The 26,259-nt window shown below is 53.3% G+C and overlaps 7 protein-coding genes across 7 annotated transcripts; 3 read left to right on the forward strand and 4 right to left on the reverse strand.

Moving 5' to 3' along the window:
• On the reverse strand, positions 1-1,127 carry J4E78_006204 (uncharacterized protein; the record flags this gene model as incomplete). Its single annotated transcript, XM_049366817.1, has 2 exons — positions 1-569; positions 626-1,127. The coding sequence occupies 2 exons, from the start codon at positions 1,125-1,127 to the stop codon at positions 1-3; spliced, it is 1,071 nt and encodes a 356-aa protein (XP_049221523.1).
• A 1,914-nt stretch (positions 1,128-3,041) lies between these two features.
• Positions 3,042-5,159, forward strand: J4E78_006205 (uncharacterized protein; the record flags this gene model as incomplete). The annotated part of the gene is made up of 1 exon (XM_049366818.1): positions 3,042-5,159. One exon carries the CDS (start codon positions 3,042-3,044, stop codon positions 5,157-5,159), a length of 2,118 nt encoding a protein of 705 aa, XP_049221524.1.
• An 896-nt stretch (positions 5,160-6,055) lies between these two features.
• Positions 6,056-7,794, forward strand: J4E78_006206 (uncharacterized protein; the record flags this gene model as incomplete). Its single annotated transcript, XM_049366819.1, has 2 exons — positions 6,056-6,524; positions 6,605-7,794. The coding sequence occupies 2 exons, from the start codon at positions 6,056-6,058 to the stop codon at positions 7,792-7,794; spliced, it is 1,659 nt and encodes a 552-aa protein (XP_049221525.1).
• A 1,145-nt stretch (positions 7,795-8,939) lies between these two features.
• J4E78_006207 (uncharacterized protein) lies at positions 8,940-10,001 on the reverse strand (the record flags this gene model as incomplete). The annotated part of the gene is made up of 4 exons (XM_049366820.1): positions 8,940-9,242; positions 9,297-9,825; positions 9,876-9,904; positions 9,957-10,001. The coding sequence occupies 4 exons, from the start codon at positions 9,999-10,001 to the stop codon at positions 8,940-8,942; spliced, it is 906 nt and encodes a 301-aa protein (XP_049221526.1).
• A 4,726-nt stretch (positions 10,002-14,727) lies between these two features.
• Positions 14,728-16,837, forward strand: SDH1_2 (succinate dehydrogenase flavoprotein subunit; the record flags this gene model as incomplete). The annotated part of the gene is made up of 5 exons (XM_049366821.1): positions 14,728-14,870; positions 14,920-15,104; positions 15,152-15,690; positions 15,744-16,226; positions 16,280-16,837. The coding sequence occupies 5 exons, from the start codon at positions 14,728-14,730 to the stop codon at positions 16,835-16,837; spliced, it is 1,908 nt and encodes a 635-aa protein (XP_049221527.1).
• A 423-nt stretch (positions 16,838-17,260) lies between these two features.
• Positions 17,261-20,659, reverse strand: J4E78_006209 (uncharacterized protein; the record flags this gene model as incomplete). Its single annotated transcript, XM_049366822.1, has 1 exon — positions 17,261-20,659. The coding sequence occupies one exon, from the start codon at positions 20,657-20,659 to the stop codon at positions 17,261-17,263; it is 3,399 nt and encodes a 1,132-aa protein (XP_049221528.1).
• A 1,624-nt stretch (positions 20,660-22,283) lies between these two features.
• J4E78_006210 (uncharacterized protein) lies at positions 22,284-24,976 on the reverse strand (the record flags this gene model as incomplete). Its single annotated transcript, XM_049366823.1, has 7 exons — positions 22,284-22,945; positions 22,996-23,211; positions 23,289-23,337; positions 23,611-23,712; positions 23,767-24,622; positions 24,669-24,807; positions 24,964-24,976. The coding sequence occupies 7 exons, from the start codon at positions 24,974-24,976 to the stop codon at positions 22,284-22,286; spliced, it is 2,037 nt and encodes a 678-aa protein (XP_049221529.1).
• Between the last annotated feature and the right edge of the window lie 1,283 nt (positions 24,977-26,259).

A 26,259-nucleotide genomic window follows, 5' to 3' on the forward strand; every position in this document is an offset into this window, starting at 1 on the left:
CTACAAGTTTGCGCGGTCGATACGCTTGCCGCTTTCGTCAAATCGAATCTGCTTCCCGCTGACGAGTGCCTCCTGCAACCAAGCTCCGATCTGCACAGCCTTGACAGCGTTCTGGAACTCCAATGGTACAGGGGTGTTATCCAAGCACGCCGCAGTGAACTCATTCGCCTCCTTGACGAAGCCAGGCTCGAATCGACCCCAGTAGTCGCTGGGTACCTCTCGGGTGATGCCGGCCTTTGAGTAGTAGTTGACGAGGTTCTTCTGGGGGTTGAGGTTGACGGTCAGCTTTCCCTCGGTACCGATAATCTCGGTAACATCCTCTTGACCGTGCGTCATCATGCGAGAGGCGTAGTAGTGTGCGATTCTGCCGTCCCAGAACTCAACGATACCAACGGCGTTGTCGTAGTCCTTGTGTTGCTTGAGGCCTGGCAGGATGGCGACAACACCGTTCGCGGAGATGGACTTGGGTACCACGTTGGAGCCGAAGTACCATAGAGTTAGATCGATGTCGTGCACGGACATGTCGACGAATACACCGCCAGACCATGCAGCGTACTGAACGAAGAAGTCTAGGCGAGACAGTCAGTAAACAGCTCCTCAAGATGTGAGTTATTTCATTTCGTACCTGGGTCAGGGTGTTGCCTGTCGCAGGTTTGTGACCGGACAACAGTTGGTCTGCCGATTGCGCCCTCCTCAATCTTCTTCGCAACATCTTGGTAGCTGTCGTCGAAACGTCGGGAGAACCCGCACATGACCTTGAGATGCGGCTTCTTCGCAGCTGCGTCGACGACGTTTTGGCAAATCTGAACACTGGTGGAGAGAGGCTTCTCGCAAAGGACGTGTAGGTCCTTCTCGATAGCTTGGAGAGTCTCCTCAGCATGTACCGAGGTTGCAGTGCCGATCACTACAGCTTCGAGACCTTTGTGCGCGAGCATCTTCTTGTAGTCGTCGTAGAGTGTCACGCCGTATGGCTCGAGGTGCTCTTTGCCCCATTTGAGTTCTTGCTGATCTGGAGAGAATGCGGCGACAAGCTCAGCGCGGGGTGTCTTGTTCAAGATGTTCAAAGCGTGTCGGGCGCCCATGCGGCCGAGACCGGCAACAGCGACTTGCAGTCTGTGAGGAGCCATCTTGAGCGATTAGGAAATGAGCAAAGATCTTGATACTTTGAGATAGCAAGAAAGAGAGAGATAGTCGAATGAGTGAGCGCGGAGTGAGCGCTGTGAGGAAGGCATTTTATACGAATTGTGGGCAGATCACTAATTCTCGTGCCGTTCGGAGGAGGTTTTCGTAGATGTTTTGTCCATCTTCGGCTCGGCCTCTGATTGGCTAGACAGCGTTCGTATGAAGTTCGGAGGAGGTTTTCGCAATGCAGTGCACGCCAGTGTGGGGAACATGCGGGCGGCGTGCTTCAAACAGGTGCCAACAAGAGTGTGCGGGGCTCGGAGGAGGTTTTGGGTGGTAAAATACGCCAGCGTCAAGGCGAAGATCCGGCAGCAAGACCGTGCACGAAGAAGGTGCAGCGATGGCAAGAGACCCCGCGGCGGCAATTTCTTCCGTCTTCTGCTCCCAAACTTGGAAGGCCCACGCTTGCTTCGGCACGAGACTATACATTTCCAGCACGGGACAAAAGACGATACCGCTTCTTCTTTCACCATGTCTCCACGTCGCGGCCCCAGACGAGCCGTATTTGAAGTTCGCCGCCCATGCGAGTTTACTGTGTAGCCCGGGCTTGTAAACGCTTCATACTTGGCAACGGAGAGCGTGCAATGGGCTTTCAATGAGAATGATAGAATGCCATAGTAATACGGTGGGTAGACTTCTGAACATGCAACACTCCTGTCGACCGTGAACCAACCTTGGAACCCTTAAAACCATGCTACCTCGACTTTCTCGACACCTATTATCTTAGCGAGCCTCGTATCGTCAATCGCTCATAGTGTACATGATAATACTGTTCATGCGACGGTGCCTGTTCGCCATCGCTAGCTGTGAGCGCCCAGGTACTGGCCGATTGCAACGGTGTGAAGGCATGGCCATACGTCGGATAGTTGAAATTTATCAGTTCTAAGTAAAAGTCTCCATGTCAGCTTCGCCGTCTTTTGAAGTGGGAAGAGCGCAGCATGAGAACGCACCATCTGGGGTAGGACTGCGACGGGATCCGCTGCGCGACTTCCTCCGCTTGGACCACGCTAGCGAAGGGGCGATTCCCAACACGGCTACAACCACACCAATAAGGCCAATGATAGCTTCCGTGGACATACGACCATTGAGGTTGTCGGAGCCGATAGTTGATTTCAGGTGCATTGTGTCTTTCTTCGACGATGTTGGAATTGCAGAGATGGAGACGAAAAAGGCCATAGACGCCGTCAAAGACCGACGGCGGCAGTGCGAATCCATGCGAGCAAGGGATGGAGAACAAACCGATCTCACTGATCAGAAATCTGAGTTGCAGAGTTCAGAGCATGGCGGGAGCCTTTGATATTCATATGCATGATCCAAAACATGCGGCATAGCTGTCGTGTGGGTAGCAGGGCGCTTCCAAAATGGCTGTTAATTATTGAGAGACATGTACCTTATACAGAACCTGTCCTCAGCTCAAAGACCCTTAATTATCTCGATTGCGCCTACACGCTAGATTTTGGTCCGGGCACGCGCCAACCAGAACTCAATGCATTTCCGATAGGCTGCGCTAGATGCAACACACAAGCACAATGTACACATATTCTGCTCGTGGCGTAAAGTGGCTTGCAGCACTGCCGTAACATGACTGCCGCAAGGTACGTGATCTACCTATCGGACTATGGCTCAACTCAATATCGTAATCGTTTGCCTCCAATCAGGCTCGGGATATCCAAACTCAATGATTGTGTTGACCGCAGATACCTCTCACTCGTGAACGACTTGGATCAACCGCTCCAAGACAAGATAGGCTTAGTGCAGTCCGGCCGACAGCGATTTCTAGCGTGGTACCTGGATCAACCCGCGACAAAACCCCCGGCAAATCACACTTCCCACGCCCAACTCCCACCAACGCAGACAAAATGAACGAAACACTCAGGGAACTCCATCGCGATCTTGCCAACAAATACCGACAGCATGGCCCCCGGATCGAAGAGAGGTGGCGTTCGCTTAGCCAAGAACAACGCAAGAAAATCATGCAGGCTGGCTCTCGTGATGGCGCTGTCCTGAAGCATGCTGAAGATACGAGCTTAGAGAATGTCTACAAGTTCATCCCCGAATGGAATATACGCGACATCACTGCCCCTTCATCAAACTTCTTCCTCGATATGCTAAAGCACCGGGCAACCCTGCCACTCAAAGACCAATACGCGACAGGGTTCAATGGACGTCCAGGCGATCACGCGCATATAGTTGATATGATGCAGAGGAAGAACCTACGGCTCCAAGACGCCGCCCAATTCAAGAACTGTTACACGCTTTTCTTGACGGAGGATGGCTACGGCGAATCGGTCCAGATCCTCGCAGAAAAGCGGGAAGAGGTTTTGGCAAACATGAAGCCGGCCATACAAGCTCAAGTCATAGTACCCCAAGCTACTGGCGAGCTAATTCTCATGCGACAGGTGAACATGATGCAGCTACTCAACATCAGCATTGAAGACATTCTCGACACCGCGTCTACCACGCGAACCCAGACGAAGCGCCCGAAGAAGCCAGCCGACGAGGCGACTGCAGCTCTAGCAAAGTTGTCCGTACACTCGGCTCCGAAGAAGCTCGAGCTCTCAGACCTCGTCGACATGGCTCACGATCAGAGGTCGTCGCGTGAAGATCTCATTAGTCTCATCTCCACTGAGCCTACGCTTCTAGCCCATGAAGTCAACTTCTGCTTCTTCAGTAGGCCAGAACTTGTTGCCGACGAGAAGGGCCGTATGTTGCCTGTACATACAGACAAATACATCAGCGGTGCTGTATTCGATGCCGTCCAGAACGCGGTAAAGATCGCTGCCACATGGAACTACATTGGCCGTCTCATGGATTTGCTGAAGGAATCATCAGACAAACAGTTCCGAGCGACTATCCTCAAGGAGCTGTCGAACACTTGCCATCTGGAGTATCTGCGCGCTCAGAACGGATTCAAACGTAGTGTGGCCGTCGGCATGGGAGGCAGCAAGTGGTTCAAGCGCATGTCGACCGTACAAAAGGACGACGTTCCGCGCATCTTGCTGAAGCGAAGCCCCGAGTCTTTAACAGTAGAGAACCCGCAGTTACACTACATGCTTCGACTCTGCCAGGAGGATACAAACTGGTCCGGGGCTGCGCAGTGGCTTCAAAAGCTAGAAGATCTCCATCGAGCCCATCCGCTAGAGCGAGACAATTTCTCGGAACGTGAATACGACTGTCTCGGAGACCTGGCCATCATCGTCACCTTCATCCAATCTCTTTCGTTAGTCGCGCAATTACCCGCACCGAACCACAAAAAAAGCCAGCCATTCGTACCAGGTCATATAGCTCTGGACAAGGAACTGAGGTCACTGAAAGATGGCATAGATCTCGGTGAGTATGCCATTCCTATCGACAACTTGCTGGAACCAGGAATGGCTGAAGGCGCTCTTGCAACGCTGGATCAGTATGTCGTTGAGAAGACGGGTACGAAGCTCGGATTTCTTTACCAGGATCTAGTCGAGAACTGCACGTCTAGCATCCAGCAACAGTACGAGCAGCAAAAGGCAAAAGCTAGTCAAGGCCAAGCCGAGTACAAAGCACCAACAGCTCCCGAGACCCCAGCATCGAATATCGAGCAGCGCAAACAGAAGGAGAAGACACGACCGGCGCAAACCCCCGTCTACGACATAACGCCACAAGACACCACAGATGACCAGCCCGTTTCATCAAAGGAGACCTTCTACGTCAAACCCTCCACTGCCGCCGTCTTCTCGTCGTTGTTCTCTCGATCGTCAGCAGCTCGTAGCCCAGTACGTTGGGATGCCTTTGTAGCTGCCATGACAGACTTCGGCTTCATAATCGACCCCAAAGTCGGCTCGGTCTACACGTTTGTTCCTCCTGAGAAGGTGTCAGTGCGCAGGAATCTAACGCTCCATCGGCCGCATCAGGCAAGTATCGAGGGGCGACTCCTTCTGATCTACTCCCGGCGCTTGAAGAAGGTGTATGGATGGGACAGCTCTACTTTCGTTACGGAGTAGGCGTAGTTGATGTTGTATAGGTAGCTATGTAGGCGAGGTGCTGAGCTCTGCTCATAGGACGATATGATCACGAACTGAGAGCGCGATTCCATCAAGACTTTTCAATATGCAAGATTCCGATGCGTGATCCGGTTTGCTCACCCTTCGAACGCCCATTGCGCAAATGACATGCTATTCTGGGTGTGATCTTACTTCACCTCAAAGATGTAGAAACTGAACAGGTCTGCAGACTACACTGTGATGAGACAAGCAGATTAGAAAACCTGGCCTTAACGTAGGCTCCAGAGTGTTCAGCTTTTGCCTTAATTGACGTGAACCCATGGCAATGCTTTGGCGCGCCGACCGTGTTATTGTCGCGTCAGACGAGGGCGCCAAATTCGGGGGGCTGGAACGGCGAATTTCAAGGGTCAGGGCTCCTGCCGCCGGCCCGCACCGCACCTGCTTCTCTCCAATACCACCACATTGCGACCGCGATGGATTCATATGACGCGACACACCAGCGAGAGCATTATTCGCAGGCCTAAGACTATAGGCATTCACGAGCCCCCCATTCAGGCAGACGTTTGCTATGTACCGAGCCTCAATTTGGACGGGAGTGGGATCCGTGTTCGGCTTTCTACGCCAGGAAGCCACGTCGGAAAGCAAGCCACGCCTGAGGCTCGCAGCCTAGCCCACAGGTATGGCGTCAACCCGGGTCAATCATTCGCTGGGCAAGACATCCAGGCGCGGGGTGCATTTCCAGCTGAGTGAATGTTTATGCGCAAGCTCCTCAAGGCAACATTGAGGCGCAGCGGTTGAGGCGCCTTTACATATAGCTAGCCACGAAGGCCGGAAACGCGATGTACAATACTACTGCTTCCCCTCCCTTTTTACCTGAAATTGTACTATAAAGAATCATGGCCGCTCCTCCGTTGACCGAGAAGCAAGTGTACCTGGCGCTCAAGGACATCTTCAGCATTGGTCCAACACCGCCTAGCACTGCGAAAAAGATTCGCAAGAATATTGAGAAGTATAGATATGACGCCAAGGTTGCGCCTCTGGTTCAAACATATGGAGTGGAAGGTGTTACCGCGGTAGCCTTCGCTCTGTCAGGAAACCAGGTCTTTGCTTCAACCGAGAAAGCGAAAACACGCTTTCCTGATGTCTTTGGAAGCCTTTCGAATGAGCCCAGTCCAGTAAATGCCCCCGTGTTCCAGACTGGAACGAACAGCGCAGCGGCTGTGCAGCCAGCAGTTACCGAGTCCAGCACTGCAGCAAGTAGTGCAGCAGCTATGCAGCGCGTAGAAGGGGTCTATAGTCCCGAGGAACTCATGGGTATCGGTGACAGGCTCAAAGCTAGGAAGGAGAGAGAGAAGATCGAGACTGGTATGTGGAATCAAAGTATTCTCAAGCCGTGCTGATGAGAATTCAAGCAGCCTCTCACACGCAGTCGTTCGATTCCGTAGCCTTACCACTCTGGGACCAGCACCGCATCCTCGTCAGAGTTCAATACACTCTTGAAAAGACATGCTTCAATTTTGCTCAGGAGAGGCTAGCTGGGCTTTTATATCGAGAAGGTTGGGACTGCGCTGAGGCAGTTGAACTGAACCAATGGGCCAGGACTTTACTCATCTACCGAGAACAACTCAACCTGGACGACGTGAAAGGCGATGTAAAGCCTTTGCCCAGTCTCATGGAATCGGTAATCCAGCTCCGACATAACGCCGTCCACCGAGTTCGCCTGTCTTCCGGTGAACTCTTACAGCACCTTACCGATGCTGTACTTCTTGCGCAGCTCTTACATGACGACAAATGCGACGTATTTCTCTCGAATTTACGGCAGAGGACTCATGATGCTATTGAAGAGCTTGTACGCAACAAGCAGTTACTGGACGGAAGATTAGCAGATATCAAGAGAGAGTTTGCTGCAAAGAGAGCTGAGCTTGAGCGCCAAGAAGCTGCGTTACTGGAGGCTGCGGTGAACGATCATCGAGTGCCTATGTTCTCTGTCAGTGGAAGTTTACATCGGCTGTCGGACGACCACGGTAGTACTACTGAGCAGGTACATGCGCCATGGCTACGTGTGTACGATGCCGATCTACCCGATAATGGTTCTTCTGGAACTGAAGATACCACCAGCCAAAGTCCGGAGAATGAGGCCATCAAAGTAATCGAGGACGATGCAGACGTTATCAGCCCACCGCCCATGCATCCTGGACCTACACCACCAGTCGATGATGTCTTGCTCGAATCAGTCGTCCAACCCAAGCATCAAGAAGTTGAAAAAGATGAGGACACGATTCCTATAGAGGAGTCAAAGCTCGACGATCACGAGAGCGACCAGGAGGACTCTCTAGACCCTCCACCACTCGACCAAGATGATACAGCGACAGACACCGAGGAAGCAACGGAAAGGCATGGGAACAGTCTGGAAAAAGCGCATGCACCCGATTGGGAAGACTCCAAGTTCCAGGATAATGATGAAGAGGTCTTCTATGAGCCGAGTACCAGTCTCGCGTCTGCTTGCGTGGACGAAGCTGTAAGCGACGAGTTAGAACTCCATCAAGCATCACCTATCGAAGACCAAATACGAGTCATAGCCTGGGATCCGGATGGCAGCGAAACAAAGATACAGCGCATAGGGTATCGCTTATGAGAGTAATTTGACGCTCTCATCACCAAACCATCCCGACAAGAAAGATTGCTAGAGCACCATAGACAGCGTCCCACCTCTTAGCTCTGAGTCAATAGTCAATGCATTCATACAGGCTATCAACGATCAGCACTGGAGTGAGTGAATACTTTCTCCCCAAGAGAGTCGACACGTATGCAACAATAAGAGCCACTAGGACGCCTACTCGATCAGATATACAGTGATCACCAAGCTCAGAATTTAAATTGTCAAACAAACTTCATTTCACCGCATTACATATTCTTATGCACGACCATCCTCCTCTTCCACCAACTAAATCAATCCACTACGGAATCGATCCTTGTCTTCTGCCCCTCCTCCTTCTCCGCCTTCTTGGCTTCTTTTTTCGCCTTGCCCTCCGCCAATTTCTCCTTGGTCTTGGCCAAAGCGGACTTTGCGGTACTCCCCACCTTGGATCTGACCTTGTGGGACAGTTTGTCCTTCTTTTTGGCGTCCAAGTCTTCCCATGTCGTCATTCTCTCTGGTGGGAGAATGTCATCGAACGTGTGGGCTGTGTTTACACTATTTAGGCGCGGCCTGTTCGAAAAGAGATAGGTGGTGGTGTTGTTCGTTGAAGACATTATAGAGTTGGGTGATACTTGCTAGTGTGCGTGTGAAATGTCGATTCTGAGGGTCTGCGGGTATATAGGACTCGATAGTCGAACGTTTTATAAGTCTATTAAACCGCTCTGTCGGTCTGCCTTGAGCAGTCCGCTGTGAGCAAACATGTTGATTTGAGTATATACGAACGAGGTTGAAGTGCATTGTGAATGAAAAGCGGTCGAAAGTATGCGCGAAATAGTCATGGTTGACGATATAAGACACTACGTTGCATTGTTTGGAACAGCCCATGCTGTCTGACTCGGGAAAGACATGCTGAAGACGACACTACAGTCGTGGACGATGTTGTCTCATAGACTATACGCTAGACCAGCCGAACTGGCCTTGTGTGTGCCCGCCTCTAGTCGCAGTCAGGATGATATGACCAGTGTCAAGATGCGCAGAGCTGCGACTTCGCGCAGAATTAGCACCCCATATTTGTGCCATGCCGCTTCCCGAACATCGAGCGTGTTTTTGCAAACTGCCACAGCCCGCATGTGTGCAACGACCTAGTTCCTCGCCCATTCGTTCTCGACACTAGGCTGCTGGTCGCGGTCAACATGCCCGGGCAGCGCGCCATCGAGGCGGCGATTGCCCTCCTCAATAGCACGGACTGAGTCCTGGATGTCTTCTTCAGTCTCCTCCTCGATGCGGTCAGAGTAGCGGTTGCTGTTGTAGCCGGGTATGTAATCGATGGCTCGTCGAGGCTCGGTGTCGCCGTTGCGCTCGTCGGCGATCATGCGGGAGATGCGTTCTGGCGCGATGCGATGCAGCCACGACTCTTTCTGTGTGGGGATGGCGATGATAAGGATCTAGGGAGTCAAATTAGCATTGGCATCTCAGAGCGCTACAACCCCACTACGTACCTGCCAGATGAAAACCATGCCCACGACGGACATGAGCATGCCGGCAACTACTTGCTCCTCAGCCTTCCAAAACCTAAAGCAGCCATCAGCTCTGCCAGCATACGTGATCTGGCATGCGTCGGCTTTGTGTGTCTTGTCTGGGAAAGGCCATGCCATGTCGCGCGCGTTGGCTAGGCCACAGCACTCAAAGGCATCCTGGATCTGGCGGATGGCACTCGCATCCTTGTGCTTGAACAACGTCTGCCAGCGCTCGCGCAATCCGCAGTCTAATCCAGAAGGCGGCGCGGCATGAGTGCCGACGAGGGTAATGACGACCGACGAGTAGATGAAGATGAGCGTGTTCGCGATGATTACGAGTGGCGGGCGCTGGATCTCGCCGCGCGCCAGATGCTTGCGACGCTCTTGCCGACGCGTGAAGTCATAGCCGCACTCGAGCAGGAGGCCTGAGACGATGGGTAGAGCCGTAGTGAAGCCGGTCAATGTGTCGGAGATGGGCACAGAACGAGCGTTCGCGCGGGAGGCAGCCCACCTAGGCGTGTTAGCGCGCTTCTAGCATCGTCGGTTACGATGTGAGTCTACCCTGCGAGCGCGGTTGCGATGACGAGATACTGGATACTGTTAGAACGCGCACGTGAAAGCTCGCACCGTATGAGACCCTACTAGCACGCTGATGCAAGTCACGACCTGCTTCCTGGTGTACGTCATTTTGCTGATGGTGACTCGGAGTCAGGCAGCCTAGTCGATGCTAGAGGCGGCTAAGCAGAGTAGTAGCAAAAGCGAAAGAATCCGTCGTAAGCGACGTCGCGGAGGCAATGGCAGACAGGCAGACCTGCAGCGGGAGATGGGAGGAACTTTGGTGCTGTATAGCTTTGGCTTCTCCGCATCCCAAGCAGGCGGTAGGTTACCGCCGTACAAGGGTGCCGAGGACCTTCTGCATCTATCTCAGCGCAGAAGATGATTACTGCTCAGTTGATGCCTATCTTTGCTGGGCGTCGCCGTGAAACGTGCAAAGCCTGAGCATGCCCTCATCGGTGAGACGCAGGCCACGGCAAGGGCAGTCCGCGGAGGACAAGCCAGCTGAAAGCGACATGGCAGGGCTCTGACTACCCGGTGACGCATCAAAGGACACGCACGCTTGCATCTGCGATGCGCTGCATCAGGCGGCTGCACACAGACGGCGTATCACCCTGGCCATGTGGTAGAGGCAGTCAATGGTGGTGTGAAGGAGTTGGGGACAGGAAGGGGCGTCTCACGCGTGATTGGGCTAGAGGCTAGCGTTACCGTTGGCGGCTTCTGCGCCGGTTGATGTGAGTTCTCGATCTCTCGATCCAAACTTTTTCCATAGCGACGTCATGCCTCATCTACAATCGCACAATGCCTGAGCGGGGTAATATTCACCTCCTCGCAAACCACCCAGGAGTGTGAGGCAGCAGCGACGCGTCTTCTCGTCAAAGGTCAGCGTGCTCCCAGCTCGTGTGACCACGGGAAGTGGCTTGCCAGTGTGTTGTCTGCAAAACAAACGCGTTTGTCCACACGATCACCGTCGCCCGTATGCTAACATCATTGGGCCCCAGTGCCTAGTGCCCTTCCCGTCCTGCAAAAGCGGGGATTAACTGTTTATACACACGACTAACAATGGGTGAAAGTCAGCCTTAATCCGCGGTGCCGCCAGCGCTTTGCTTTCCTTCGTTTTCCCAATCTCGTCCTCACCTCAGCCTCGTCGTGCAACACATTCACTGTCCGACATGCTGCTGTTTTCACCGCAACGATGCGACGCTCTCCTCAATCAGTCAGCAAAACAAACGGGCTCCATGTTTAGGCGTTTCTCCGTTCCGCTCTGGCCAGCCAGCCAACCCTCCATCCAACTCTCACCACGCGCACCCAAGCAGCAACATCAACCTGCCCGTCCCTCACCACCAAGAAGAGGACAGTCACCACCAAAAGAAAATACTACCACTCAAATGTCACACCAACCCGGCACTCCCCGCTCAGCGGCCTTCTCTCCCACGCTTGGAAGCATTCCAGAAGTCTTCGAGTATGAACCTCTCGACGCCCAATTCGGTCCTGCTTCACTGAACGACGCGCCCGAGACCCCAGCGGCTTTCTTACCCGAGGTTTCCGACCTGAGTCCGCCGACGCTGACCCGAGCGACGTCGTGGCCCGCCATCATCCAGTCACCATCCCGCAAGGTCGCCTCACCTTTTGCTGTCTCCAAGGCACTGCGCAAAATTTTGGAAGCCGATCGCGTCCGACGGAGGCGCATTATGAAAGTCTACCTGAAAGCTATCGTTTTCCTAAAGTACCTCTGGCGCGCTAACGAGCGCTATGGCAATGTTATGGTCACCACCGGCATGTACATGCAACGATGACCGACGCAAGCAAAAGTTGGGATCTTAAGGCGTTTTAGCATGGGAATGGCGCAAAATGGCACGACACGATTGTATTATGATTTTATGGGTTCCGACATAGCGATTGCATTGACTGGAGGGATGCATAGCCGCTGGCGTTTGGCATTGGAAAGGCGTTATTATTCCCAGGTGAACGTTGCTACTACTATGAGTATGACTGGTATCAGCCAGCTTCTGGAGATTTTGATCGAGCACTGTGGATACAGTACTATACCAAATGAGACTGTGTCAAAAGAACTCGCCTGTGCTTTTCGTTTCTTCACGCTGTCTGACACTATTCACTTACTCTTCAGCGATAAGGTCCATTCACGATACAGTGGTTGCATCACATACTCCAAAGCGCCATAATGTTCCGCCAAACCCACTCAGACTCAACCGGCTCGCTAGCAACGATTCCGAAAGACCTTCGCCAAATCGGTTGTATGAATGAAGGCGCAGCCACCTGGTTAAACGACGCACCTTAGCCCCCGTGAGACTTTGGACAAGCCTTACGACATCTGAACGCAAAGCAAATAGCAATCGACTGGTCACACTCCCTCCCTGAGTCCAACTTATAGACACGCAAGATGTCTTACTTATGCCTCTTTGGCACTTCGCCCGCAACGTCTGGATACACGGCCGACCAAAGTTCATCATCATCATCAACTCGTTCACTATCCCCTTCTAGTGACCGAACGAGTGCAAGCTCCTTCTCGACAACCACGACTTCCAGCACTTCACCGAAGAAACGCACGAAAACCATCGTGCACCCTCCATGTATACCTGTATGCAATAATGGCGCCCCAATCCAACTGCCTGTTACCCAAGAACGATCATCAAAACCTAGACGACCGACACTAGAAAAAGCGTGTTCTGCCTCATCGTCGGATGAGAGGCCGTCAGCATCGGCGTCGGCATCGACGTCGGCATCAGCCACACCTAAGCTAAGACCTTTGCGTCCCGGTGAACAATATGCAGGGAACATTGGTCGGTTAGATGGAAGCACGGTAACGGTCGAGGTTGAAGTCTCAAGCGAAGCTGCTAGGAAAGCTGAGCGCTCGATCTGGTATATACCGAGACATTAGGGTAGGCGAACGGGGATAGATTGGCGTGGATGTAGTCCAGTTATCATAGAAGCGGGAAACAAGTTGATGCCCATACACGTTACCCTAGCAAAAACTCAAACAGGTCTGCAGACTATATCAACACGAAAACATGCCAAGTAGATGATCTAACGGGCGATGTAGGTTCCGGGCCTGTTCAATTATTTCCTTTGTATAAGGCGCATAGCTGAGTAACGGTATCTAACGCCAGCTTATTCTTACCAACGATGACATCAATACCCCAAGTCTCTCAATCTCTCCTTCCAGAATTGCAATCTTGCCACATCGCAAACATCGCTTCCTCCTCTTTCCACCCAAAGATCACCCTCATTCATCGACTCCGTACCCGCCTCACACATTTCCTCTATCTCATTCCCCGCGATCAAAAGCCACTGTGCAGCCGCCGGTACATGCATGGGTGTATTTTTGCCCAGCCTTGTACCAGGCGAATGTTCCAGTGCCATGGCCAAAGTCACACGAGACAGTCTGGTGTAGTCTGCGAGAGCTGGTGTAGTTTGAGCATCTGGACTATGCGCGGTAAGTGCGAGGAGAGTGTTGAAGTCTCTCCATTTGGTGGTTGCGACTTCAGGGGTTGCTGGGTTACGGATACTGTGAGTCCATAGCTCGGGCCCTATTATGACATCGTCAGCCATGAGATATATAGGGTGGCAGACGGCAGCATAGAGATTTGGCAAACGTACCCTGAAATTTTTCCGTAAGATGCATACTGAACCACGGTAACTGACTCCACAACCTCTTCCCTTCAATCACAATGACCTCTCCAACCCCAATTTTGGGTGGCGGCTCTAGGCCAGGTACATCCCAGCTCCTGGCCTCTGGCCCTCGGTTCACAGCATCGGGTAGTCTTGCTAGTTCAACGAGATATGCTACGAGTAGTTCCAGTTCCTTCAAACTGGTACATGATTCAGCAGCCGAATAGTAGATACCAACGAGATCGGCTAGTGCGTAGCTGATGTCGTCTTGCGCTTCGACGAGGGAGGCTGTTGCGGAGGCAGAGCTTCCGGGCGATGTCTTGGAGGAGAGGAGCTCGTCGATGATGGTGATCTGTTGGTTAGATGCTGGAGTGGATGAGGGGTCGGAAAACCATTTCTTTGCCCATTCGGTCGTCATGTTAGGAGGTTGCGACGAAGTCTTTTGAGCGGACGGAAAATGTATCTTAATGAGCTGTACAGCTTTCAAAGAGCACACTGAGGCAACAGAGCTATCATCAAACTGACCATACACCCGTGTTATCCGCATCAGCCCTTTCTACGCCCTTTACTCCCCGACGCGCAGTGGTTGGACACACCAGGTCCGCCATATTGCCACTCGTTGTATGACGTCACGGGAGAGCATGCACCGGGCGCTTCATGCCAGCAGAAACGGCCACGAAGGGCGAACACTTGCTACGAAATGCCAAGCACGATATTGGAGATAAAGTGATGTCTTGGACTAGTGCAAGTTGTATAGCCGACGGAAGGCTGATCGGTCTCTCGCCTTGCGTAATGCGTTGTGACCGATTGGTTGATGCTGATTTCCGGGGTAGCGCGCATGCACGAGTCATGTTGTTCCTGCCCAGATCTTCGCCACATCGCGTCTCCAACATTCACTCCCGTCTACCCCGCAAACTTCTCCCTCTATCAGACGACGCGTCTCGATTGTTCAACATCGTCGCGAATGATGGCCTCCTGCTATCTGACTCCTGAGACACCGCTGTCGAGGAGCGTTCGGCACTTTGAAGTATAAGGGTCCTTCTCCGCGTTATCAACCTCCACCCACCCTGGGTCATTATACAGCCGAGGGAAGCTTAGAGGGGCATGCCGAACGCCTACATGCTAGCGCCACTGGTACTAACTACCGCGTGTACTACTCTGATGTCTCGAGGTCCTTCTCTCGATCTAGCTAATACCCAATGTATCTCTTCTTCACCCATCGCTCTCCATGATGCGTGCCTTTGCGCGAGCCATCTCGCGCCGCCAGTACAGTGCTCACCGGCAATTACTTAACCCAAGACACCACAGGAAGTTAGCCTCCGTCAATGGGCCAAATGTCAAAGGACTCACAGTCATTGACCACCACTACGAGTAATCGACATTCAATCTATGCGGATGCATGTAGCTAACTTCGGACCAGTGCAATCGTTGTGGGAGCCGGTGGCGCTGGCCTCAGAGCTGCTGTAGGACTCACCGAAGCCGGACTCAAAACCGCATGCGTGTCGAAGCTCTTCCCTACCCGTTCGCACACCGTCGCCGCGCAGGGTGGAATCAACGCCGCGCTCGGGAACATGACTGAGGACGACTGGCGATGGCACATGTATGGTGAGCAAGTGCGCTATCCAAGATAGCTTTGGCTAACATGCGAGTAGATACCATCAAGGGGTCAGACTGGCTCGGTGACCAAGACGCGATACACTACATGACGCGCGAGGCCGTCCCAGCAGTCGTCGAACTCGAGAACTACGGCATGCCATTCAGTCGGACGAACGAAGGCACCATCTACCAGCGAGCGTTGGGAGGGCAGTCGCTCAAATACGGGAAAGGCGGCCAGGCCTACAGGACGGCATGTGCAGCAGATCGTACCGGGCATGCAATGCTTCATACACTATACGGACAGAGTCTCAAAGAAGGAGTGCAGTTCTTCATTGAGTGGTTTGCGCTCGACTTGATGATGAGCGAGGGCAACTGCGTGGGCATAACAGCGCTGAATATGGAAGATGGCACAACTCACAGAATCTTTGCCCGGAACACGGTGCTGGCTACTGGCGGATACGGAAGAGCATACTTCAGTGCAACGAGCGCGCATACAAGTACTGGCGATGGGAGCGCAATGGTCTCAAGAGCAGGACTGCCGCTCCAGGACATGGAATTTGTGCAGTTCCATCCTTCTGGCATCTATGGCGCAGGCGTATGTCCACGGACGCAACGACCACAAAGCCTCTCGACTGACGAATACACTAGGTCTTGATCACCGAAGGCGCTCGCGGCGAAGGCGGCTATCTTCTGAACAGCGAAGGCGAGCGGTTCATGGAGCGCTATGCCCCTACTGCGAAAGACCTGGCATCGCGCGACGTTGTCTCCCGCTCCATGAATCTTGAGATACTCGAAGGCCGCGGCTGTGGACCGAACAAAGACCATATCCATCTCCAACTCTCACATCTACCAAAGGATGTTATCATGGAACGCCTGCCTGGAATCGCGGAGACAGCAGGAATCTTCGCCGGCATCGATATCACGAGACAACCAATACCGGTGTTGCCGACAGTACATTACTGTATGGGCGGTATACCGACGAATTATCATGGACAGGTGCTGGATGTAGACGCCAAGAGTGGAAAAGAAGCTGTTGTAGATGGCCTCTATGCCGCAGGTGAGGCCGCATGCGTCAGCGTTCATGGCGCAAATCGGCTGGGAGCGAATTCCTTGCTCGACATTGTGGTATTTGTGAGTACTCAAATTCTCCTATTAACCTTGCTGTACATGCTGACCATGTTTAGGGCCGCGCAACAGCACTGCACATCTCTGCGAACCACTCCCCATCTGCGCCTCATACTCCAGCCCCCGAAAACGTCGGCCTCGACTCCATCAGCGAGATAAATACGTTCCTAGACACGAAGGGAACCACGCCGACCGCCGCTTTACGAAACGACATGCAAGCCACCATGCAATCAACGACGGCCGTATTCCGCACCCACGACTCACTATCCAAAGGCAACACTCAACTCGGCGATATCGAGAAGAAATATACCACCGACCTCCGCGTCACAGACCGGTCCCTAATATGGAACTCTGATCTTATCGAGACGCTCGAACTACGCAACCTTCTTACGAACGCCTCGCAGACGAGTAAGGCGGCGTTGGCAAGGACAGAGAGTAGAGGCGCGCATGCGAGAGATGACTTCAAGGAAAGAGATGACGAAGATTGGATGAAGCATAGTCTGACGTGGCAGGGCAATGTTGGTCAGGAAGTCACGTTTGGTACAAGGGCGGTGCAGATGACGACATTGGATGAGAAGGAAGCGGCGAGTGTACCGCCTATGAAGCGCTCGTATTGAGACCTCCCGGCAACTCCGGCTTGGTTGAGGTCTTCGCTTCGTCTTTGGTCGCCTGCCTGGCGATTGAGTATAACTCAAACGTTGACATCGACCTATTGATTCGCCTTGCTAGCACGTTTATTCATCCCGGACTACTGCTACAATATCAAGTCTGGTACTGTGCATACTCATCATCTCCCGCGTCCCATACTTTGTACAGCACGACGAGTCATCGGGTCACGCAATGATGGGTAGGGAACACATATCATTTCAGCTATCTACGCCGTTCGCCGTCGAAGATAACATAGGCGATTTTTAAACTATACCGAAACCCTTCGAATAATCGTTCATCTCATCACACACTGTCATCCATCCATCAAGCTCCAGATGCAAGCATTACATCCATCTAATCATCCCAGCACACCTTCAAAGCTACACATCAAGTCAGCAAACGTTCTCTAACGGGTTGATTGACAAATCAAGAGGTTCGGACGACTTACCACAAGGGAACGGAAAGTACATATCCTGATTCTCCGTCAAATAGGCATGGTACGAGTACTTCTCCTCGCCCGGCCCCATCTTCTTCTCCACCTTGTGGATCTTGCCCTGCGGACCAAGCGCAGGGCGTAGATTCTTCAGTCGAGCGACTTCTCTGAGCATAGTCGTGAGCGCCATGCGCGTCATCGGTAGTCCGAGACACTGGTGTGGACCGTATCCGAGGTGGATGTACGAATCCAGGGAGCGTGTGATGTCGACTTCATCTGGGTTGGGGAAGACGTCTGGGTCGTGCGATGCAACGCGTAAGTTCACAAAGACAGCATCGCCTGGTTTGAGGTCTGTCGTCTTTCCGTTCTCAGTGATGGAGGTGGGCTTGGCGACGGCGCGGATGACGCCTGTTTCGCCGTTCAGACGGCCTCCTTCCATGGTGTAGTGCATCAGCTTTTCGAACGCTTCTTCGCTGTCGTCTTCAGCAAGCTTCTGGATCTCAGGCCAGTGCTTCTTGCCGGCGCCGAGGATGTAGTATTCGATCGTTTGAGCAAAGAGTTGGCCTTGGTTGGACACCATACCACCTGCTGTACCGAGAATATGACCCCAAGTCAGGGTCTCTGGCGACATGCCGCTCTCTAGAAGTCGCTTGATCATATGCACGCCATAGAACTTCATGGTAGTTTCCTGAGGCCAGATCGTCGCCATGATACTGGACAAGATTCCAGAGTTTGCAATGGCCTGCACGTTCTTCTCAACGATGTTTCCAAGCAGTTGTGTTGCCTTCCTTGCTTTGACGTGCAAAGGGAAAGATGAAGCAGGATCCGCATCGAAGAAGATGAGCGCAAAGACCGATGACATGATGAGGTAGAGCTCAGCCTCTGTAAAAATACCGTGGGGTTGTGCGGCCGTCTTGAGCGGCAACATGAACAACTCAGAGCAGAAGTGAACGTGGGCAAGATTGCCGATGGAGCGTATGATGTCAACTTGGTTGAAATCGGCAATCTTTACGCTCTTCTCTTTCAACAGCTGCCTGGTCTTGAGCGTATAGTAGTCGCGTACTTCCTTGTCCCACGACGAGACGTAAAGGGCTTTGCTGACCATTTGCCTTGATGCGGCATTCTTGGGTCCGTCGCCAGCAAGCATGAAGTCGGCGGATGCGGGACCCATGATGTATTCCATGGCTCTGCCCCAGACGACTTTGAAGGTAGCTTGGTCTTTCATGATACCCGTGGCGAGTTTGTACTCCTTGACGAAGTGTGGGTGTGCTGTTGCCACTGGTTTGCTAAAGTCGTACAAGTTGTCCTTCTTCAAATCGGTGAGAGCCACCTTCATCGCGGAGGGAACCGTTAGAGGGTAATGTGCGTACACGCTGTTGTACTTGAAGTGCTGTGGGAAAGCGCGCAGGAAGAGCTTGTAGAAGACGCATCCATTGTCAACACCAAGATCGCTATCAGCAAGCTGGTAGCCCCAATTAGTCAATGTGCGCGGGTTGTAGTCGTGAGTGTAGAATCGGTCGCCGCGCACCAACGCTACCGCGTCTGAGAGAACAGCGCGAGAGACGGTGTACCCTGGGCAGAGACCGGAACCTGGAGCCATGGGTTGCTTCGCATCCTCGACAACAATGCCAGGGTAGATTTCAACCTTATCGGGATGGTCGTAGAGGTGCTTGAGTTGTTCCTGCACGTACTTGTCGGACGTGATGTCTTCGAAAGTATTGTGCGGCTCGAGCTTGAAGTATTTCCTGAACTCGTTGAGCGAGCCCAAGTTCCAGCTACGTGCTTGCTCGATACCGAGAACCTCGATAGCACGGAAGACAGCGGGAACTCTGTTTGGCCCGAAAGAGTTGGCACAGTCTTCAATGCTTGATGTCAAGATGCCAACAAGGCCTTGGTCAGGTAGCGTGCCGGACTCGCTTCGCTCCAGGTTAGCGAACTTGCGTTTCGATGGATCCGGATCGGTCTTGCTGTAGACTTTGTTCAAGGTACCAAGGAACTCGCCTTTGCTGATAGACTTGGGGTCACGACCTTCGCCAAACATACCGTCCCACATCTCCTGCGTCCATTTCTCGTCACGATCGGACACTGTAGAGTGCCATCGGTAAACGAGGTTGAACTCAGCTGAGACCTGGTTGCCAACACCCATGGGTAGGTTCGCTACCTCAGCGCGGGGATTCAGCTGCCAGTTACTATCTGTGCGGTTGAGATCCAGAATGGTGCGGACGTAGTCGATCAGAATAATGTTGACGTAAAGGCCGCAGGTGATGAGACGACCAGTCTGAAACAGATCATTGTCGTACTTCTTCCATGCTGCATCGTACTTATCCTTGGCCTTCTTGTCGGCCTCAGCATCGCCAGTAGGTTGGGGCGCTTCATTTGAAGGCTTCTTGAAGCGCCCTTGTTCATTGATCGCGGCCAAGTTCTCGACAGTGTAATTGTGGAAACGGTTGAACATGATCAACATGGCGCCTACACCAGGGGGGAAGAACAACAGTCGCGCTTCCGAGAAGCAGTCAGGCTTGATCCTTCCATCGCGTCCGGTCCTCATCATGTCTTGCTCGGCCTGGTTGCTTCCATACAAGGGCGATAGATCGAGGTAAGAAGATGTCATGGAAACGGCAAAGTCCTCGTGGCTCGTCCGGAAGCAATCGTGGATGATGATAGATGCCAGATAGAACAGCATGCTCGAGATCCTGTTAGGATGCAGTTCGGCATGCTTCCTGGTCATGATGCTGTCGAATACGACACCCGGATCTGGGCGCGCAGGGGTCTGCATCTGAGATGGTTTGACCGTTCTAGCATATGGTGTCCCTGCTGCGCCCACTTGGGGGTTGACAAGACTGTTGTTGGAGCCATCTGCGGATCGATACTGGAACTTCTCCCCGAGGTATGACTGCGGTGGGTGTTGCAAGTCGTTCCATAGCTGTTCTAGGAAATTGCCTGTAACTGCGTCCCTAGTTTTGGATCCGTCGGGCAGCTTGGCGGCGGTCCGGATAAGACCCTCCATCAGGTAAGTCTTGTCATCAGTATAGCCACCAAGCATTTTCTCCTTCTGGATTTCCAATAGACTTTGGATGTTGTCGACACCAAGGTGAGACATATCTCGAAGACTGCCCTCAATCTTCTTGTACAAGCTAGCCTTCTCTTCTGGGGCAATCTTCGAGCCATCGCCTGTCTGGTCGGGAACCGGGGCTGCTGCTGCGCCTAGTAAGGCTGCTGCTGCTTTGAAGGAATTGCCGATTTTGTTCCTGAGTGTGCTGATCTCAGATGGGTCAGCTGGTTTTGGTGGCTCCGCTCCTGTGCGGGTATCGACATGGGCGTCCCATGCCGCTTTCGCGTCTGCTGTTATTGCAGCCATATCTTTGGGTATGCTGGAAGGTTGTGTTAGTGGCATTCTCTCGGCTAGATCTGATCTTGCGACTGGGTTGAGAAGGGACAGTTTTCTTGGCGGGCAATCTGGAAGCCTCATCTTGCTCGAAGATCTGGAAATGGTAGGTGCATCCAACCAGAAAGACAGGAGCTACAAAAGGAGATAGGAGTGACAGCAGAAGGAGTAAATAAGAGATACCGTCGGGCTTACATTCAGTCGAACACCGTTCAGCGAGTAGTTCCTTTGTTAGGTACGCAACACAGAGTATCTTGTGAGGTCGCTTGTGTACTCTTACCGCCTCTGCAATCGACGTCACGACGTCCAACAATCTCGCCCGTTACTCGAAGTAGCAAGAACGAGATGTGACAGGCAAGAACGTGACGACCAGCCTTGCAGATGCAAGTAGTTCAAGCCGAAGACCGCGCAGCCAGCCAAAGAAAAAGCAACGAGGGGTATATGTGCGCAACACCAGATCAAACGCTAACAGAACGATCGAAATGGTTCAGCACAAGGGGACAATGGGTGTGAGGCTATTGTTCGTCCCACAATGGCTCCTGCCTCAGTCCTCTTATACACGCGTCCTCACACGACCAGATGCGTAACTGCGGCTGAAGCTAGCAGTCCCTCTAGTTCTCACCGGGGATCGTCAAATCAAAAAGCGCCACCAAGCCCAGCCCGTCACAGCTGAAGAAAGGTCCTCTTCTCCCACCTGGGCATCGTAAGCCGCGGCCCGGCGTGCCCAAACACGGTAAATGGCCAATGGAGAGTTGTTGATTAGCCAGTTCGGCAGGTCGAGGTAGTGCTGCGGCTAAGGCTAGGGCTGATCACGAACGGGCTTGCCGGCTGGGTTCTTTGGCTGACCGCTGGTAGGCAGAAATGAGGGCCCGCATCATCTCAGCCTCGATCTGCCTTTTTGCAGGCAGTTTCTTGCAGGCAACGAGATATTGAGTGTGATTTGCAGGTCGGTCGAGCCTCACTTGCTTATGAGTGTCGGTGAGCGTGCTTTTGGGAAATGCGTGGGTGGGGAGATGACAGGTGGGTGGCATGCTCTTCCCGCGCTTATGCAGGGTTTGTTCGGCGTTCATCGGGGCGATATGGGAGTGGCCGCCGGGCGGGCAGATCCAACAAGCCATCACGACAAAAAAGCAAAACATTGGGTTGTGGTGTGGATGATGGTTGTACCCGGGAATCAGAATCGAGCACACACTCAATGTCACAGGCCTTGTCAATATATTGAGGTGCACAAATGAGTCAAGGGCAGACGTAAACTCATCACGCAGCTACATCGAGATCTGTCACCAAAGGTCCTTCAGCAAACAAGTGACGAACATCTTTAGTGTGATTCAGCTGGCCAGAGGCATCGGCGCATTAGCTACGGGTACCTGCGGAGGTGTCACCGTTTTGAGTGGGTGTGACGGCCTACGTATTGTAGTTCTACAAGTCCGCCTCGCCGCAGCCTTAGCGGCTTCTGTTGTTACTCATATATTGTTCTTTGTCTTTAATTGGTTGTCTTCTCGCATTCTCCATGTGCGCAAAGCCTCCCCACTAGCACCACGCACCTGTCAAGTGCGAGCTTCTCAATGAACCGGTACCCATCGCCCGATGCGTCATTCTACCAGATGCCGGGCAAGATGGCGTACCTCTTGCGCTTATATTTGTCGCCAAACTCCTTGCGATACCTCTTCTCTTTCTTCCAAGCCCAAACACCCATCTGTCCGACAGCCACGATGATGAAAATGACGGTGCTCAAGCTCCAGTTGACGAGGGCCACGCCGATCCAAGCCATTGCCTCGAACATGTAGTTGGGGCATGTGACTAGATCAAAGCCGAGTCCCTTAGGAATACCGCGCTCAGTGCTGCCTGGACGACGCAAGTTCTTAAGCGTCAGATGTGTGCTGTAGTTGCAGACCTCGCCGATTGCGAATAGGGCAACGCCGAGATATGTCAGGAGGGGATTTGAAGGCTTAGCAGCCGGGCTGTTAGGGCCGTAGCTCCAGTATGCCAAGTTGAAGCCCGAGAGGATCCAGTAGTAGCCGCTGTTCTTGAAGATGTTCATGATGGGCATCGTGGCCGACGAGAAGCGGTGGACGAAGAGGGTCTCGAACTCGCGCTTTGCGAAATGGGCGACGCACATAAGGAAGGTAAGCTTCTGGAGCTGCGAGGGGGGCGCCGAGGTGCCATAGATGAGGGAGCGGCCGAAGTAGATGAGCGGGTGGATGAGGAGGGGTCCGAGGTATTCGACGATGAAGACGGTTCGCCAGGAGATCTGGGGACCTTTCATGTTGTTAGCCATCTGAATCGTCATCAGACGATATGTAGTTTACCAAGATCCTTGACATCCACAGCACTCTTGTTCCTCAGGCCTGTGTCGTGAACCGTGACATCGCGCACATTGTTGATCGGCGAGCCATCGCTGCCCTTGGTAACCCTCAATCGGTGGATTGAGAACCTTGAGGCCTTTGCAATCTCTTCAAAGATCTGGGAGGCAGTGGCATCTGATGGGACGGTGATAGTCTCCGGGAGGTTCTTGATCGGGCGGCCTATAGAGGGGTTAGCCAACAGCAATCAGAACGCGCTCAGCCAGGCTAGAGCCACTCAATGAACAGAGAGAACATACCACGGGGGCGCACGACGAGTGTAAGGGGCGACGCGGACATGGCTGCGTGCTACGTCAATCGCCGTGTTGTGCGTGAACTTTTGGTAAGGTGGACGATATTCCGACCGGCAGCCTCGGCGTACGTACAAGCTAGGCTCAAAGGGGCCAGCTACTTCGTCCTTAGGGGAAGCGACCAGACATTGAATATGTAAGCGCGCATCTAGCTGACTTGTATTGACGTGCATCAAGGGCAGACTATATAGTGTCTGATTTCGTGTATAGTACAGTAGCATTTTGACGTGGTTCTCCTAACCTCATTCTTTCATCCAAGCTGTACCACTACCTGCCATGCGACTTCAGGGCCCATGCATGCGACCATCTCGCCAATGATGCCCTTGATTGAACGCGGGTTCTTCAAATCACTGCCATCCCAGGAGACAAGATCCTATAAGCTATTAGTACCGCTTGGCAGTTATCAACGTATGGACTGCTCGCGTACCTGAGCTTCCGCCATCTGTCCACGGACCCGGATGGGCATGGTGGCCAGGTCAAGTTGCTGTTCGATTTCTTCGGCTGTCATGAGCCCTGGTACCTTCAAATCGAACAATGACATGCCGTCGGAAATGGCCTTGCCACCTTCGGCAGCTGTTGGTAGAGGATAGTCGGAGTAGTCATCCTGCTCTGTTGCGGCACTCGTCTCTTCATCACTCTTTTGCTCTTTCCTACGACGCTCCCTAGACATCGAGACGTAGGTCTTTTTGTCCAACAGAGCGCGTAGCTCAGCGTCCAGCGGATGCCACTCGTACGTCTCGGGATCTAAAACATGCTGAGTTTTGTAGTCACCCTTGTACTTCATCTTGATGCAGGAGTGGATGTAGTACCCCATGTAGTAGTACTGGTAACCACCCTCGAGCGCCAATGCCGCTTCTCGTAGCGCACTCAACTTTCCAAACTGCCATTGCTCGAAATCGGAATGATAGAGCATATAGACACCGCTAACGCAGTGAGGTAGCAGATCAAGGATGCCCATCGCAATGAGTCGTCCGTCGAGTCGGTAGCATTGGTGGTATGATCCTAGGAGCTGCTCTTTCCCGTCGACAGTTCTAGAGGTCTGCTTCAACGGCGAATCACATAAGAAACGCTTGAACCCCGACTGAGAGATCTCATGAGGTTTCTCTTTGTGTACGTTTTGCTGATAGTTCTTGAACAACTCATACTTCTCGGGCGTAAAGGCTGCCGGTTCGAGTGTCACCTCGAAGCGATGTGCGGGTTCAGGCGGGCGCTTAACATTCTGGAGTTCGGTCTTGTGCACCTCACGACTAAGGTCAAACGTGTTCTTGACACGAGCTTTCTCCCTGGGAGCTGTTAGTCTTGTAGGAAATACACGGTGTTGTTACGCACTCTTTCGATATTGGGTGAAGCCTAGAAGCCTCTTTCATATAAGCCTCGCCTAGCACGTAGTCATTCCAATGGTTGACTGCCTTCCTCTGATCCTTCGAGGGCTTGAAGGAAGCGACGGGTAGACCAACCTCGGGTAAGCCTCTAGTCGGATGTCTCTGCAATGCTGCTTACCGAATTGTGTAGTGCGGACAGCAGTGTCGCAGCACGTCGGGCTTGTAGAAGATGGTACCAGATCTAGAAGCCGGTATCAGCTGCTGTTATGGGCATAGTGCTGCGATGCAAGGTGCTTGCAAACATGCGCCGCGCATGAGTGGGTCGTTACCTTCTCCAGCCGCGGTCCACGAGGATCTGGTAGACCTCAACGGTCAAGCTTTTCGATGAGAAGTAGTAGCTTGCTCCTAATCGGGCAAGGTCAGCCAGTGCTCTCGGCGCTCAGCCTCGTTCCGATTTCCCCCGCTCCATGATTATGCGACAGGGCGGCCATCGCGATGGCAGCATTGACTATGCGCTGTGATGCAATTCATCTCGCGACGCAGGATCTACACTCTACGACGTCTGCCGACGCGTAGACGATGCTTGGCGGCGACGCATCGCTCGAGGCATGGGTGGGATCGGGCAGAATTGCACGCGACGCGGGGGCAGCACGTGAGCGCAGGTAACCTTAACGGAACATCAAATGCAGGCGGGAAAAGCGCCGGCTGCAACATTGACGCCCATTGTTCGTGTGAGAAGGCTTGACCGCTCTGACAGCGGTCTGCAGGCATGGCGATCCATCCATGACTGAGTAGGCATGACTATGAAAATCCACGTACGAGAATTGGCGGTTCTACTGCCATTCGATGCGTCTTTGCAGTACCCGCACGACTCACTACTGTAGCCTGGAAACGACCGTTAGCAACTCGTCCATGGCAGGGTCCGGAGATGCCTGTCCGCAGTGCTGGGAGCAGCGAAGACGGGTTGGTGGCCAGCCAGACAGGCACGAGCCGGAACCCAGGGAAATGGTTGGAGCAGAAGATACCGAAGGGCGTCACACTGGACTGCATGAGGGCAGCATAAGCGTGGGAGCTGGTGGGGGTAGTGGTCCGAGGCGGAATCGAGCGTCGTCGCGGCGGCGAGCGAGGACAGCCGGAAGGGGAATGAATAATAGCTCCTTGTCGTCGCCCGCTTGCTGGAGATCAGGGCTCGTCGGACTGATGGTGTCGGTCGAGGCGGTCAGGGGGGCTGCGACGATGTTCTGGCGGAGGAGCGCGGTCGGTCGCGGGGTCAGGACACTCAACAGCACGGCGGAGGTGTTGTATCACAGCGTGCAGGGCGCGCACCACGAACTCTGGCCAGCGTCTACACGGGGGCAATTGCGCGTTTTCTAGTGGGCAATTCATCCCTTAAATGCCTGTACGTCATCCAGCGGCCAGGCAGGCAGGCAGAGAGGCTGCAGGCGGCGCGCTGGTCTCGCGTGCCCCGCCGGCTCTCGCTGCAGCGCCCTGGGAGCGCAGACGGCCAGTGTCTGGCGCGCGCCGGCTCGATCTCTGCCTACTCTGGCAGGGCGCCGGGGGCTTGATTGCAGTTTTTGTGCAGATATGCGCAGCGGTGC

The sequence above is a fragment of the Alternaria triticimaculans genome, assembly GCF_023758025.1.
Source record: "Alternaria triticimaculans strain BMP 0046 chromosome Unknown scaffold_8, whole genome shotgun sequence".
Taxonomy (NCBI): Eukaryota; Fungi; Ascomycota; class Dothideomycetes; order Pleosporales; family Pleosporaceae; genus Alternaria; species Alternaria triticimaculans.